Raw genomic sequence first — 17,182 nt, 5'->3', positions numbered from 1 at the left:
ATATAATAGGTAACAAATTGCAAGGAAGGAAACTGAGACGCACCTGGGAACTACAGGAAGCCCTAATCTAACCCGAGTGCAGAATTACAAACTCACTTCTGCTTACATTCAATTCCTTGTGCACTCTATGCCACAATGATGTCGATCTAGGCCAGAGGGAAACAATCAAATATTAAACAAGAAACAGAGTCTTTGACCATGTTTTGTCAATTAAATTAGCAGCGTTATCTTTAAATTTAAGTTTACTTTCTCATAAATCATTTTCATATTTGCCATGTATTTGTTGACAATCTACTGTAATATGTTTATCTCGGGTGGTTTGTTAATAAAGACGTATCAATGAAATATGAAACAGGTTACACCAGAATGTGTATAATCGTTTTACACTAGTTCTGCCACTTCCACAGTGTAAAATCTCGTAAAAAAATGACAGAAACAAAGAAAAGTGCGAAAACGTGAGTGATGCAAAATATTTTTTTTACCATCCTAAATATTAAACGGTTCTTACGTATTTCTGTGGGTTACATGAATCAAACACATTTACACTGTAATCATTATATTTTAATATATATATATATATAATATATATATAATATGCAGATCAGGGTATTGATAATATTACGACATCAAAGTAGATTATATGAGACTGCGAAGTGCGTAACCTTTACTTAAGAATGTATGAGAAAGAGTTTAAAGCAGCACTGGCGCCAGATAAAACTTTAATTGTGAGCTATGCGATAGTAACTGTAGAAACTTTTCCGTTTATTTGAAGTTAAGCACAAAGATACACAATGGGTTGTTTGTGCTCTTCTCACCACGAGTATAGAAACCCAGTGAATAATGACGAAACGCAAGCTATTTTGAATACTAATTAAAGAAGATTTCACGTTCTAGGCGATTAAACTTTGCAAAATTGCGAACACTAAACTTTTGTTTTCCCATTCATTCCAACAAGGAAAGGATACTTGCACCGTATTTTTAATTGCTAGACAAATATTTGAGGTACTACAAAATTTCTAGAAATCTTTACCTGGCTCTTAGCATCAAAATTAGGCAAAATTGGTGAATGAAATATTTTTACATACCTGTTCTAGAAGTACATAATGTTCACGATAAAACAAACATTTGCCATTTCTTATTGTGCAGAAAATAATAAGTATGCACATTGTATGTGTAATGAGTAAACTAGATTCATATGTTTAGTAATGAACCGAGATATTTAGCATTATAAGCTTTCAGACTGATCGTTGAGCCATTGGGGTGGCAATAAACAATATAAACAGAAAGTAAAACAGTTTTCTTTTCCGTATATATAATATTTGGTGGGCTTCAAAACTACTTTGTAAAACGAACGTTGTTTGGTGTGGTTTTTTATTCAGTTCTTGTTAAGAGCATAGCTATACAACGAACTATCTGTGCTGTGCCCATAATTGTTGAAATCAATTTTAGCATCACAAACCTGCAAACTTACACCTGAGCCACTAGGGGGCGACGGAAGTTGTACAGTCCTGTCTGTCACAGAATTCATGTTACTTAGTTACGAATGGGACCTTTGATATTTCTAAAGGTTTGCTAATAACTGTAACCAAAATTCAAAATAAGATCGGTCACTTCTAATGTTTCCCTAAATTCGGACACAGTATCATGATTTTGATATATGCTTGAGGGTTTGAAGGGAAGGTTGTTTCAAATTAAAAATAATTACAAAAGAAATCCAATATAATTTTCCATATAAAGGTACATTGGATTCCACTGTTTCAAGTAAACTTGAGGTATTTTCTAATCCAGCTGGTGAAAAACCAACAAAACCACTTAAAACAAAACTAATTTATATAATAAGAAGACTTACTGATTTTTCATTTCGAATCTCAGTTACTGAGAGTTAAAAAGTGAAAGATACGACTAAACTATTTGCTCAGTTTTAGAATGTAATATTTATTATTTAACTATAATAGATTCTGAAAGAGGGTCGGAATTTCCATATAATAGTTAAAAAGAAATTGAAACCTTTGTACTTGTAGTGTGGATTATTGTTTAATTATTCACTGAAAAGTTAAACGACTGCAACAAGAGATATTATGAGAATCCTCACGTAATTATTACTCTAAAAAATACAAATATATAAATATGTTGTGGATACTCTCATATAGTTATCCACCAGAAAACTAAAAATTATTTTGAAACTCACCGACATGTTGTAATGATTCTTATGGAACTGTTAATTGGAGAAAACATACAAACAAAATGAATTGAAATTCAGAAATATGTTGTGAAGCTAAAATGACCAAAGCGGAATAAATACGTCCATTAATAATTCGAAGCGAGTGCAGCAGATGACATATTTACCATCAGAGATAAGTTAGTGGGAAACGTTTGCTTTCTTCATGAATAATATATATGTTTGTGTTTAATACTTAACTAAATTAATACTGTTTATATCCTTAGGTTTAAACATAATGAGATTTAACAGTTTTCTTTTATAAACAGTAAATATTTCTATGATACTAAGACAAAATTAATAATAACAATAAACAAGGCATAAATTACAAGTTTAAAAATAAAACATCAGTTGGATTACAAACCAACTTTTCGTACTGAAGACTCTTGCTGATGTCGAATGTTCAGAAAAACATACAAACTATTGGAAATAATGAAAGGAAAAAAAGCTAAAAGGTCAAATGTTATAGGAATATCTCCGCTTTTTCGTGTAAAAATGAACGGCACCAGGATACGTTTAGGTGCTGATAATTCATACTGTGATCAATCATATTCCACCTAACCAGAATGGCTATACATGTACAGGCAGTTCTATTATTCCCATTAACAGTAGCATGACGATCTATGTCATCCATAACTGAAATTTGAAATTAAAAGTGTGTATAAATCAAACTGTGGCGATATTCTGATTTATTATTGGACGTATACAGGGCTCTGAAGAGGAGGCGTGGAAGTGACAATACTAGTAATAGGAGTCGAAGTAGAAAACAGAAACTTTCCAAATGTGATGTTAAGTATTTAAGGACATGTGTTTTGCTTAAAGTTTAGCTGTGGGTGTCATCTCGAGAACAATAAGAACTTACAAGCACAACGTGGTCTTAATGGGCGTGTTATTACTCGAAATGTGTTACTAAGAAGACTGAACACCCAAATCATGGTTTTACAAAAATTCCGATTCGAACACTTTAAGACTGTAGAGATTTATGCAAAAAATTAAAGTCGAAAGGCGATCAGACAATCTGGTTTAATTGTATGGTGTAATACAGGACGTTTGTAATAGTATTGGACAATATATATTGACAAACTGAACAGAAGCATGAAATAGCTCGCATACAAAATAATTAACTTCTCTTTTGCATTTGCTGTTATGATGTAAGCCGTCCCTAATGTAGCAACGTAATCCTAGAAAGAAGGCAGATAGTCATCACCACCCACCGCCAACTCTTGGATTACTATTTCACCAACGAATAGTGGGATTGACCATCACACTATTATTTCCCAACGGCTGAAAAGGCGAGCATGTTTGGTGTGACGGGGATTTGAACCCGTGACTCTCAGATTACGAGTCGAGTGCCTTAACCACCTGGCCATGCTGATCCTCGTGGGGTAAGCACGACCCAGTGATTAGCGTGCTGGATTGCGGATTTGATTCTGTGGTTTGCGTCCCGTTACGGACAAAACGAAGTCATGTTCCGTACGTTGGGACAGTGGGTGCATTATAAGAGTAACGGTCAAAATCTTACTATTTAGTTTAACAAGAGAAACACTTAAGTTAGCGTAGCGTAATTTTGGCTATCTTCTTTCTTTTTAGTTCATCACTTCAAAACTAGGGACCAAGAGCACAAATGGCTTTCGTATATCTTTACGCAAAATCAAACAAACAAATAATACCAGTTGTTTGTGACTTCTGATTCCGTATCGCACGTGCGTGTTCATAATTATTTCTTTTTATATAATAATAAAGTAATTTCATTTGCAGGAAGAAATTAAAAAAAATTATAGATGCAATGTAGCAAATGCATTTACAAACATCCTGCACAGTCCTAGACAGTTATATCACAGATAAATGGTGGATCAACATTATATAGGAAACAGCAAAGGGGATTACAATTTGTAATTTACTTTTCAAGATTTAGCTGAATTTGATAAGAAAACGAGTAAACAAATTGTTCAGAATATGAGAACAAAATGTTATGATAAGAAAATAACAGTAAGACAACAAAAAAATATTACTACGTATTAAGATGGATATTAGAATAAATTACTTCAATAAGATCTACCTTGTATATACAAATACAGTACAGATAACATAAATACAGCTAAGTTCATAAGATTAATAAATTTGTCTAAGAATAAGTGAACATCTTAAGATTTGATAAAAAGCATCGTTTCGAAATACATTTGGTCATTTACCTGAATTTTTACCTAATTTTGTTTTTAGCTCATTTGCTACCCACCAATGTGTCAGCGATAAGTTTAACAATTTACAACGCTGAAATCCGGGGCTCAATTCCCCGCAGTGAACAGAACGCAGTTAACCCATGTTGCATGTTTACGCTATAACAGTAAAAAATTCACTTTATACATAAATATCAAAGTGTTTAGTTGTTCAATGAGTTATGATGCTTACACATTCCTGATTTCTTGGATGACTCCGGAAAACTGAGATTTACTTTTTCTCCTTCTTAAGTCTTCTTTTGCTTTCTGGAGATAAAGATATAAATTTGCTATTAGAGAATAGCCATATATTTGTGGAGCACTATTACACATTTTGTTCATTCAAAACTTGAGAAAAATTAGTGTTTTGAAGTGCTTTATAATGTCTCATATTTAGCCAATAAAAATTCTTCTAGTGGTAAATGTGTGATTTATAAACTTCGTTCACGAGATTTAAGTGTTTACCGACATCACATATGTCACGAGAAATGTATGTTTTCAAGTACATTCAGAGATCTATCTCCAAAACAATGATTAATGATTGATTACCTAGAATTAAAACAAAAACAAACGAGACCCGTATGAAAAGCGATCCATTTATCACTAAAAATAAACACAAAGTGGCCTAAAACTGACATTTATGACTTTTCAGGAAAACTTTCTAAAGAGCCGGTTGAGATATTAGGCAGTTAAAATAAATAAAAGTTATTGATATATCTTATTACAGATGCCATCTGGACAGTTACACTCTAAAAATATTGGCGAGAACTTATTTTTTCTTTTGTGTTCTTGTAATTTCATGGAAAGCGATTTAATATCATTTAGCAGTTTTCGATGTAAAGCAAAACATCATAACTGTTTACATTGAAACAGTAATCTTTTACAGCAAAGTTAATTGGACAATAAATGGTTTCACTAATTGTCTCTCTCATGTTGGAAACTCCTTCTGAATATGTAACAATTTTTTAAACTTATCCAATGTTCGTCAGAAATGCACACAAACTGATGTGTTCAGATTACTTAGAACTCGATCTGATTTGATGTAACACTTACTCTTTTCACGCTCTTCTGGAACAGACTAAAGATCTGACCTTCTCGAAGGTTGCTGGCGATTTCTTTGGCTGAATGGTGTGGGGACACAAGCTCCACAGTGTTGATGAATCGATATAATTTCTGAATTCAAGAGATTGGCCGATTTATACAGTGTTCAAATTAGTTTGCAAGTATTATTTTGCTAAAAGCTAAAGTTCAATTAGTTCTAAGCCCATTATCTCGCCTCTAAGAAAATTTGTGGATTTATGATAAATTCAGTAAAATTATGGTAGGTTTTGCTCTCGTACTGTTGCTTTTGTACAAACATCTTGAATTACATCAAGTAATTACAAAGAAACATTTTCTTCAAATTGTCATTGTTTTAGTTAAACTAAGAACGCTATAAGTGATATATTAAAAAGTTGTGTCTGACATGAAATAGTTATTATTGTAAAACATCGCATTAGGAAATAACAATATCACAAACGACTATTCGTATTTTCAATGTTACTAAAAGTTTCTAAATGAAGTATGTTGCTTAACACCTTAAGAGATGGCAGCACTTACACACATATATACTTTTTTTTAACCTATTAAGTAATGAAATAATTGCTGTAAATTCTCTTGTTATTCAACAACCAAACAATCATAAAACATCAAATTAAAAAATAAATACATTAATAATACCTACATTAAACACTCATTTATATCATACCACTAGGAGATTATTCACACTTTTCTTAGAGCATAAACGAATTTTAAACTAAGAAAAAACATTTAAGCCTTTTGAGGACACCATAACTACTATCAAAACACAAAATGTTATTATAATAAAATGTTTTCGTACTGATGTTGTGGATTTTAATACACCATATTATAGTAAATCTTACTTGATCATAGACACCTTAAAATTACCATAGAAACACTGATATTGTGCTTAATGTTGCAGGTGTTTGTTCGAAACTAACTTTATATTTTCTCATCATGCATGTAAATATATATATATATACATGTATAGATATATATGTTTGACAAAGTTTAGTACTGGAGTCATCTAAAGTACAAAAGCTTTGTATTATCAAACCGAGATACTTCCAGCAAATAATCTTAAGCAACAAATTCATTAATCTTCTTTAGTCAAACGATGCTAACCCTTGAGCCATAATAGTTATCATTTACCATAAATTACTAAATCAAATAACACTACGCATTTAGTGGAAGCAAATTTGTTCAAACACGTTGTATATATATATCATGACATTTCATATTTTGACCAAAATAAACTTCTCTTTGTCTTCGAACAACTGTCGTTTAATATAAAACGTACCAATGTTATGATGATAATATATGTATGCATGTATATAAATGCTAAAGAAAAACTTATTATGGGTTATTTGTTTGTATCATTTGATGGCAAAATAAAGCTGTGAAGAATGTTAGAAGTACAAACTTGGCTTGGAAACTATGGATGTTACATAATGTTATTGACTTGAAAAGTTTGATTGTTTTATAGCAAATCCATATTGAGCTGTCTGTTGTGTTCACCGCAAAGAATTGAACCTCGAATGTAATTCTTTGTTTCACTTCACTATTAATTTAACTATTCTACATTCATTTACAACTGAAAAAAACAACAACACGTTTTTGAATCGGAAAGAAATACGTTAGTTTTTCTTTTCTAAATTACATTATTTTTGTTTTATGTTTCCAGCTCTCATGGTTGAAGAGGCAAGATGTATTTATTTTGTTAAACTGTTTTGATATTAATCAACTAAACAAAGTACGAGATCAAATAAAACTAAATAGTCATCGGTTTAGTGTTCTGATGTACGATCACGCGTAAAACTGCACTCAACGTTTTGGTTCTATTCATATTTATTCTTTACCATACTTACTGACTTATATATTAGGTATACAAGTATGAAAATAGAACTAAAATGAAACTCATTCCTTTAAACTTACTAAGTCCATGTTGGTTTATGTAACGTCTTATTCAACGTTATCGTGTGAGGCTTTATGAAACTTATTTCTCTGGGTCAGCTTCCATTAAAGTTAATGAATAATATTACACTCTTTCGAGATTTATGTTGACCATTCTGCCATCTATTAGCTTGTTTATGCATGAGAATTAAAAAACGTGAATAATCAAATAAGTTGATAAATCGCATTACAAAGACGAAATAACGTGTAAAGTCTTACTCTTTTCGACAGGTAGAGTTTCCTTCATCAGTAAGACGTTTATTTTTCCCATAATAAAGACTGGTTGGTGTATAAAATATTCTATAGTTTATATAGTATCTTTTCAACATCTAAAATTGTTTTAAATGTATGGATGAAACTTGAGAAACGATACAAATTACCATTTTTTTTAACACGATTTACTACAGATGGAGATCCATTGTGTGTCATATTGAGTAATGCATTTTTGGCCTTGATGTAAAGAACTGACCAAACAAAACGTTTTTGGAAATCACTCACTTTCTCTATAGAATGCATATGGGACCCCAGAAGTAATTAGTAGGATTGATAGTAATACTTATGATATTTTGATTACTACTATTTCTGTTAATTGTTTTAAAGAAAATGTCTCTTTTAAGTACACAAACTTATCTTAGAAGTTATACTTCTAGAGTATGTAGTGGCGAAAATAGGAACACCTCAGACATTTTGTCTTTACATGGTAGTTGATTTAAAATACCTTTTCTTTATTTGATTGTTTTATAAGATATACAAAAGTTAACATGAAATTAGACAATAATTTGTTTCGAAGATAAAATGATCACATCAGTAATAATTATTGATTCTCTTAGTTTTAAAGTACTAAATATATCACATGATCTTTGATTACTATTGAAAACACTTAAATGTTTGAATCAACATACTGTATTTGCCATTTTGTTTCAGAGCTTTTAAAATGAATCTTTATATTAAGAAGATATTGCTAGTTACCTGGCTAAGAAACATGAGATTAGGACTTCTCCAAATTGCATCCTCAGGTCCTTCTCTCAGTTTGGGTAGTACATATCGAAACACAAGATGTTCCATCAATAAGATACAAATGCCAACAAGAAGACCTACTAATAGCATAATGAAGACTCCAGCTACAGCTCTGATACTGAGACCCATGGGCTTGGTTGGACTGTGGACTGAGGATCCAAAGCAAGGCACTCTACCATACCATTTCTGCTGAAGTTGATCAATGTATCCAAACTCATTGTAACGAAGAATCAAGTCAGAAATTGCATCCTATAGAGGGAATAAGGAGATTTTGTATTTTACAAAGATGTGGTCTTACGAAAGTAGGGTATTTATTTATAAGTCTAACACTTTATATTAATTAGCTAAGGGTACTTGTTAAAGAAGCAAAAACAGTATAAAAAACAAAGTTAAATACTGCTCCTTTGTCTTGCTTCGTTTGTTGTTAAATCTCCAGTGATGACGTCATTGGATGGTAATTCAATATTCTGTTTTGTGGAAGGCAAAACTGGGTTATTTAACTGATTATTAAGCAGTTATGTCTTTGAATTAAAAGCCAAAAGGTTATTTTTAAAAAAATTGGAAATGTGCCTATTTCAGGGTGTTTTACTCTCTTCCCAGACAAAAGTCCTAAAAAAAAAACCAAAGTATGTCGTTGAACGTTTTCCAGTTAACATACCATAAATTATGGTAATCAAGTCAGCCAATTCTGGGTAATGAATGCTAACACGCGCGCGCTCTCACACACTCACTGTCTACGGAACATGTAACGGATTACCTTTGAAGCAAAACTTGGAGTCTTGCCACAGAACACTAAGCCTAATAGTGACTCGCAGAAAAGTTAGAGTCATAGTTGGATGGAATAAAGCAATGATACATATACAGTAAATAATGAAGAGACAGCAGTAGAGTATAAAAATAAAGAAAACACTGAAAATTATAAAACTACAGGTATGCAAATGATGTATCACGTAATTTGAAAAACGAACAAACAAAACAGTAAAATGTGGAGAAAAACAGTTTTTAGGTGAGGAAATTTTGTAGGGAACCACAGTATAGATCGGAAATGTTTAAGTCATGGTTCATTAAAGTAGGATGAATCCAGGTCAAAATTCACAAGGAGAAAGCTTCTTCTATTTATGTAATTATGAATAACATTAGTCAGAAATCACACGAGCAAGGATGCTATTTATGTCAGTAGGAGTTTGTTTGAAAGTAAGCACAAAGCCATACAATGGGCTATCCGTACTCTGTCCCCTCGAGTATCGAAACCCAATTTCTAGCATTGTAAGTCCGTAACGTATTATTCTGCCAGTGGTGGGAGGGGTCAGTAGGAGTAACCACTAGTCAAGATTTATACTTAGAAAGATATTTTTATTTATATGTATTTTTGCTTCTGATTAATGGCCCGGCATGGCCAGGTGATTAAGGCACTTCAATCGTGATTTGAGGGTCGCGGGTTCGAATCCCCGTCGCACAAAACATGCCCTACTTTCAGCCGTGGGGGCGTTATAATGTGATTGTAAATCCCACTATTCGTTGGTAAAAGAGTAGCCCAAGAGTTAGCGATTGGTGGTGATGACTAGTTGCCTTCCCTCTAGTCTCACACTGCTACATTAGGGACGACTAGCACAGATAACCCTCGTGTAGTTTTGTGTGAAGTTCAAAACAAACAAATTCTGATTAATGCTGATCTTTATGCAACTTTTTAAATATTCTTAAGGGAATGTACAGGCACATTGAATATCGGATTGTTTTTCTTGTTGGTAAAACATTTGGGATTATTCAGATATGCCACAAACAGAAACTTCAAGATATTTTAATATCAAGCTATTGTAGAGTTGGATAAAACATTTTTAGAGATTTTGTGTGTGTTGTTGTTCTTCTAGTTCAAAGATATGAAAGTGGCTACGCTCACTTTTCAACGCGAGGAATCGAACCACGAATGTAGGGTTAATGTTGACCCATTAAAGGACATCTGTGTTTTAATGATAATATCAGAGTCGTTATTAAGGCATGACATACTAACAACTGCTGTATTTGTTGCGTCCCAGATGGCTTGATGATAAGGCATGATATACTAACAACTGCTGTATTTGTTGCGTCCCAGATGGCTCGATGATAAGGCATGATATACTAACAACTGCCGTATTTGTTGCGTCCCAGATAGCTCGATGAGCTCTGGATTGAGTGAAACGTGTTGTCGACAATGGACACGGTATGTATAGTGATGAGCTCTGGATTGAGTGAAACGTGTTGTCGACAATGGAACGGTATGTATTATTATTACACATTATTTTAATTCTTCAAAACCCTGAGAATTTATATGCAGAATGCAGTGTTATATATGTAATAGACCTAATAATCAGTGATGACGAGAAACCCACTTGTTGAGAAATTTATATGCAAAAAACGGCTCGTTTGGGCTGAGAAAACACTTTACATAGAAGAGCGAACATTTTTTGCATATAAATAGACCTAATACTAATGTCTGATTATAAGTACTTTAATTATAACCATATTTCGTTGGCTTGAAAAAGGCGTCCACGCCATAACAACTGCACTGTTATTGTATTTAGTTGTTGGCTATCATTACGCCAATTATTGGGTAACGATTAAATACTGCTTTGCTCAAAAGATCAGATAAAATAGATTTAAATTATTACTAAGAGACATTTCTGTATCTTTTATTGAAAGCTTGGAACGTTACCATGCCTTATTACAGTTAAGATGTTACAAATTACCCCATATTACCAGTCACCCATTTTTGGTAAGACACTGAGTTACTTATTGTTGAACAAAATTTTGGCAGTCACCAATTTTTGGTAAGGCGTTATAAATTACTAAGTGTTCAACAAAATTTTATCACTTACCTATTTTTGGCAAGACGCTTTTAATTACTTACTGCTCAAAAAATATTACCAACCACCTATTTTTATTAAGACTCTTTAATTGTTCTACAACTTTTACTAGTTGCTCATTTAAGACACTGTTAATTATTAATTGTTGAATAAGACTTTTATAATCACTCGTTGCTGAAACCAGAAGTAAACTTACGAACTTACAGCGCTCAAATCTAGTATTCAATTTCTTGTGATGAAGAGAGTGCATAAAGCCAATTGTGTAGCTTTGCATTAAAAACAACATGAACCCATTGTTAAAGATATGTTTCAGTGTAGTTTCGTGCCTTTAGTTTTCAGTAAAATTAAAAACTTCAAAAATTACCTTCAAAGGAAATCCCTTTTGCATACCGATTGCATAGGCATCATCGAAGATTGGGTCTCCTAAAAGATGTAGGTTACATCCCGGTTCGTTACCACGAAAATAATCAAGGACTGCGGTATCTCCAATTAATACATCGAGTTCACCATTTCTGATTTGAGATAAAAAACATATAGAGTCAACTTAGTTTTGTGATATAAATTTTCGATGTTTTATTCTAAAACTTATTAAATTACAAAAATGCTTTTTCTTTGAAGTGACGAATATTAAAAAAGTACAAATCTGATTATTATAATGTTTACACTTAACAGGTTTATTTAGCCCCTAATCTCCTGCCCTCGCTAGTACAGCGGTATGTTTACGGATTTACAACGTTAAAATTAGGGGTTCGATTCCCCTCAGTGGGCTCAGCAGATAGCGCGATGTGTCTTTGCTATAAGAAAACATACGCTGATCTGCTATATTAGATCATTACATGGGTATTTTTTAAAGTCTTGAGTACAGCTATCACTGTGGAGTTACAAGGCTAAAACCCGAGTTTCAACATCCGTCGTGGACAGCGAACAGATGGCCCATTACGTAGCTATACACTTGACAACAAACAAAGAAACCTTTTCAGCTAGAAACATAAATTAGCTCATCTATTTATATTTCTCTGTTAAAAGGTAAAAATCTGTTAGCTCTATTCTTCAAGATATTTACAGATTGCTGCAAAGTTTTCTCTAATATTATTAAATATTTTATATTATTATCAATTATAATTATTATTATATTATTATAGTAAATTTGATATCTATTTCTGATCTCGTTTTTTTCAATAAAAATTTCAAATAAGAAAATGAAACCTGATATAAAATGAGTTCTCAAAGAGTCGAGAACATTTGATGAGGTAGCTGTTTTATAAATCTTAGACTAGTTTAACACGATAAATTCTGACATTTATGACACAACTAAATGAAAAGAAATTCCAAAGATAATTACAAAAGGAACAATTTCGAACTTTTACAGAGAAAAATAATTTCATTGTGTATATAAATATATAGTATGAGTACGATGGCCTATGCATAAAAAAACACGAAAACATTTTTAAAGAGAGTTTGGTTTGTTTTGAATTTCGCGCAAAGCTATATGAGCGCTATCTGCGCTAGCCGTCCCTAATTTTGCCAAGTAAAAATAGGGAAGGCAGCTAGCCGTCATCATCCACTGTCAACCCTTGGGCTACTCTTTTGCCAATGAATAGTGGAATTGACCGTCACTTAGAACGCCCCCACGCCTGAAAGGGCGAGCATGTTTGGTGTGATGGGATTCGAACCCGCGACTCTCAGATTACGAGTCGAACGCCTTAACCAACCTGGCCATGCCGGGCCTAAAGGTATAAACTTAGCAAGTCGAAACAACGGGGCATTTTATCTAAATTAAAGAACGATCATTACTTGACCCAAAGGGAATAAATAAACTTGATAATAATTAGTACACTCCTATATTATATTTAAAATCATTTTCCCCAAAAAACTAAAATTTTAAATACTTTATAAAAATCAGACACACACATGTATATTTACGCGATTTGTCTCCTGTGCGTACAGGATAAGCCAATGAAAATGTAAAAATGAAACTATCAATACGAAACCCGGATTTGAGCGTTATATGCCCTCAAACTTATTTCTGAGTTATCGAACGCGATATCTAAGTGTGCATTTACTCCTTGAAACTAATAGGACTAAATTAAAAATTCGGTACCATGTGTGTAAAGAATCAGCTTGTGCTATATTTTTATTTCTATATTAACATTCTAATGTTGTCATAACTTTATTTTTACTTAAATTAAAAACTTAAACCTTTATCGAAGTCACTACGTTTCTACAAATATATATATATAACGTTAAAGTGTCATAATGAACAAAACTACGATTTAAATAACTTACGAAGTAATACCAACATGTTAGAAATAGTTATAGTTACAATCGTTATAGTAATCTAATGGACTAACATGAAGCTCTATTTAAAACAGCCCTTTTGAATATCAAAACAGTCTTAATTAAATTAAATTGTTAGCTCGAATTTGATGACGTTGTTTGTGATAATGATTTATGAATTTTATTTTCTTAATCAAACAGCTTTTCTGGATAAGCGTCACCTATCGGTTTACTAGGAAATTCATTCATAATATTCTTTTGACTGATATGGAAATATCACTGGTGGCATCTGAAGAAACAACATTAAAATAAGGTTGTTTTTTTATATTTGGTAAGACATAAATATTCTTGCTCTCTCACGTAGCTGAGCGGCAGATGTGAAGGCTTATAATGTAAGAAAACAGGTTTTCAGTACCTATGACGAGTAGATAACCAATTGTGTAATGTTGCGCTTAACAACAAACGTATTAACTACCAATCTCTTTAAACTTTTATTTTATTCTTAGCAAAGATTTATTAAATTTCCGCTTCTCAAGTTAATGCTCCAAGTTTAGTTCTTAAAAATATATAGTTTTATTATAGTTTCCTCAATTCTGTACTATTCGCTCTTTTTTCAAATTAGAACTTGCCTCCTTAAATGACGTCGTTATTAGACCAAACTTAAAAATGAAAAAAATCACATGTATTCTATTGTAAAACAAAAGTAGAAACGAACAGGAAATAACTGTTGAACAGAATATTCTTGCCTGTGGCTCAGAGGTGTCTGAAAAAGAACTTATAATTCTAAAAAATGGGTGTCGGTCAAATTGACTGATCCCGTTTTGAATTAGGGAAGAGAAAATAGAACTTGAAGGGTATTTTGAAAGTTTTAGGGATTTCACTAAGGAAATTTGATGTCAGAGCAACTAATCCGATCACAAGATAATGGTTAACCAATAAAAATAAATACAAAAGCTAACATGGAACAAGAAATAAATGTTAAACAGAATATTCTCATTGGTGAGTCTGAGAAAGAACTTATAACTCTAAAAATTGGGTTTCGATGTCATTGTGAGGCTATGCGCTTAACAAAATACAAACAAAGTATTACCTGAGTTTTCCAACCCGCCCTCTAGCGTCTCAACTTCGTACTTTTGGATATGCTGCCAAAGTCTTGTATTCTCGCTAAACACGTAACCTTCGGCCGCACTTCCCTTGGCAGCCCCAGTCCGCTGGTTTAAAAGCTGGAAAAGTGGAAGGAGTTATTTATTGTATGTGTTTTACTAATACAAATAATTCAATTTAAGACAAGAGTTAAAATATTAATGTCTATCAAATGAAAAAATACCACGAAGAAGTTCAAGAAATTATTAGTAGAAGACTTAGCAGAAGCTGATAATGTAATGAGCTACATTACAACAAGGACTGGAAAGCAGCTGATACGGTAATGAGCTACATTACACCAGGGACTGGAAGCAGATGATAAGATAATGAGCTACATTACACTAGGGATGGGGAAGTAACTGATAAGGTAATGAGCTAGATTACACTAGAGACGGGGAAGCAGCTGATAATGTAATGAGCTACATTACACCAGGGACTGGGAAGCAGCTGATAATGTAATGAGCTACATTACACCAGGGACTGGGAAGCAGCTGATAATGCAATGAGCTACATTACACCAGGGACTGGGAAGCAGCTGATAATGTAATGAGCTAGATTACACCAGGGACTGGGAAGCAGCTGATAATGTAATGAGCTACATTACACCAGGGACTGGGAAGCAGCTGATAATGTAATGAGCTACATTACACCAGGGACTGGGAAAGCTGTAATGAGCTACATTACACCAGGGACTGGGAAGCAGCTGATAATGTAATGAGCTAGATTACACCAGGGACTGGGAAGCAGCTGATAATGTAATGAGCTACATTACACCAGGGACTGGGAAGCAGCTGATAATGTAATGAGCTACATTACACCAGGGACTGGGAAGCAGCTGATAAGATAATGAGCTACATTACATTAGGGACTGAAAAGCAGGTAATAAGCTACATAACGTCCGTTAAAAATAGCTGTAATTGAATTTTTAAGTTACATTATATAATCATCCATTGACTAAAATCTAGGTTAACTACTGTCCAAGTTAGAAATACAAAAATCATCAAGAACAAAAACTACAATAAGTGAACAAGGTGAAAAAAATCTACTTTTTCTCTCAACTTTAAATCGATACTATCAAATAGTGCAAGAATAATAATGTTTCTGCTACTTTGTCAGTTACGAGAACTGATGAGAAACAAAACTTGTTACACATTATAAACATTGTACTACATGTATAAATAGATTGAATGGAAGTTTTACAAAGCTGTTAAAGACGTGTCAGAAACACATGTTGCAACGAACAAGACTTCGCTTGTTTACGATCCTTCCTTATCATATTATTAAATATAAGCTTTAACTCATCGTGTACTTTAATATCGTGGCTAAAGATCAACACTGATAGTGAACAAGACTCGAACCCAAGATTCAAAGACAAAAGATAAAATATTTTTAAACAAGGAAACATTTACTATTACAATTTGATATCTTGTACGATTTAATTGTTTGTTAAATAGTTATCAGTTTTAAACATAACACGTCGGGATGAAGGATCAATAACATTCAAGAGAAAATGTACAAACTGTATAGATGTCCCTGATTATTAGATGAATTAATGAATTTTCTGAAGAATGTAGACCGTTCATGTATGTAGTGATGTCATCTTTCTCTTGCGTCCGTCTGTAAATGTTTTATGACGAATATCTTTTCACTGATGATTTATTTATAACAAAGATTAGTGAGAAGGTAATTATACCACAGAGAAATACCATATATGTTATTTAGAAGATTAAAATAAGTGGGGCTCATTTACTTTCTGTATCTACTGTCTAGAGTAGGCCAAAAAAGACGTCGGTCGGGTGTGGCCAGGTGGTTAAAGCTTTCGACAATTAATCTGAGGGTTGTGGGTTCGAATTGACGTACAATTTTGGTAAGTTGCTTGTTGTCGGAGTTTAGTAACGTAAGACAGTCTGCCAATGTTCTCGTGATTACAGCAAAGTAATAAAAAACATTAAGATGTGTTATACGTATGATTTATTTAGGAAAAATATATATATTTTAAATTTTCAGTATTTCACAAATACAACTTTGGTTTCTGGTTTATACAAATAATAATGTGAGTGGGGTAGTTTCTAAGCGATAATTAGATCATCTAGGAGGGAGAAAATGTCACTCACTTTGTGAATAATCAAAATTTGATATCCATTACTACAGGGCAAACATTTTCTGAAAATATGTCATGTAAGCTTAATCACTTAATACTAAAATTGATATTCCTCACTCTTTGTATAGAAATTGTGTAAACAATTAATTAAGCCAGTTGCAGACAAAATAATGACACCTTGCTGCACACTTAAGTAGAACAGTTTTGGTAAGTTTTACTGTTGCTTGTTGTCAGCATTTTAGTAACGAAAGACAGTTACATCAAAGATGCTCGCCCTTTCAGCCGTGGGGGAGTTATAATGTTACGATCAATCCCACTATTCGTTGGTAAAAGAGTAGCCCAAGAGTTGGCAGTAGGT

The 17,182-nt window shown here is 32.9% G+C and overlaps 1 protein-coding gene across 1 annotated transcript in view; it reads right to left on the bottom strand.

Annotated features, from left to right (window-relative positions):
- Positions 1–17,182, bottom strand: part of LOC143249275 (glutamate receptor ionotropic, NMDA 3A-like) — a 263,119-nt gene that overhangs the window by 6,001 nt on the left and 239,936 nt on the right. Inside the window, exons 4-8 of the mRNA XM_076498833.1 lie at positions 14,679–14,803; positions 11,668–11,824; positions 8,416–8,712; positions 5,488–5,607; positions 4,628–4,701 (exon numbers count right to left, since the gene is read on the bottom strand). Coding sequence (XP_076354948.1) covers positions 4,628–4,701; positions 5,488–5,607; positions 8,416–8,712; positions 11,668–11,824; positions 14,679–14,803 — 773 coding nt within the window. The remainder of the gene's footprint in view (positions 1–4,627; positions 4,702–5,487; positions 5,608–8,415; positions 8,713–11,667; positions 11,825–14,678; positions 14,804–17,182) is intronic.

Source organism: Tachypleus tridentatus, chromosome 4 (assembly GCF_004210375.1).
Source record: "Tachypleus tridentatus isolate NWPU-2018 chromosome 4, ASM421037v1, whole genome shotgun sequence".
In the NCBI taxonomy this organism is placed as follows: domain Eukaryota; kingdom Metazoa; phylum Arthropoda; class Merostomata; order Xiphosura; family Limulidae; genus Tachypleus; species Tachypleus tridentatus.
This window is presented reverse-complemented; position numbering and strand designations above follow the sequence as displayed.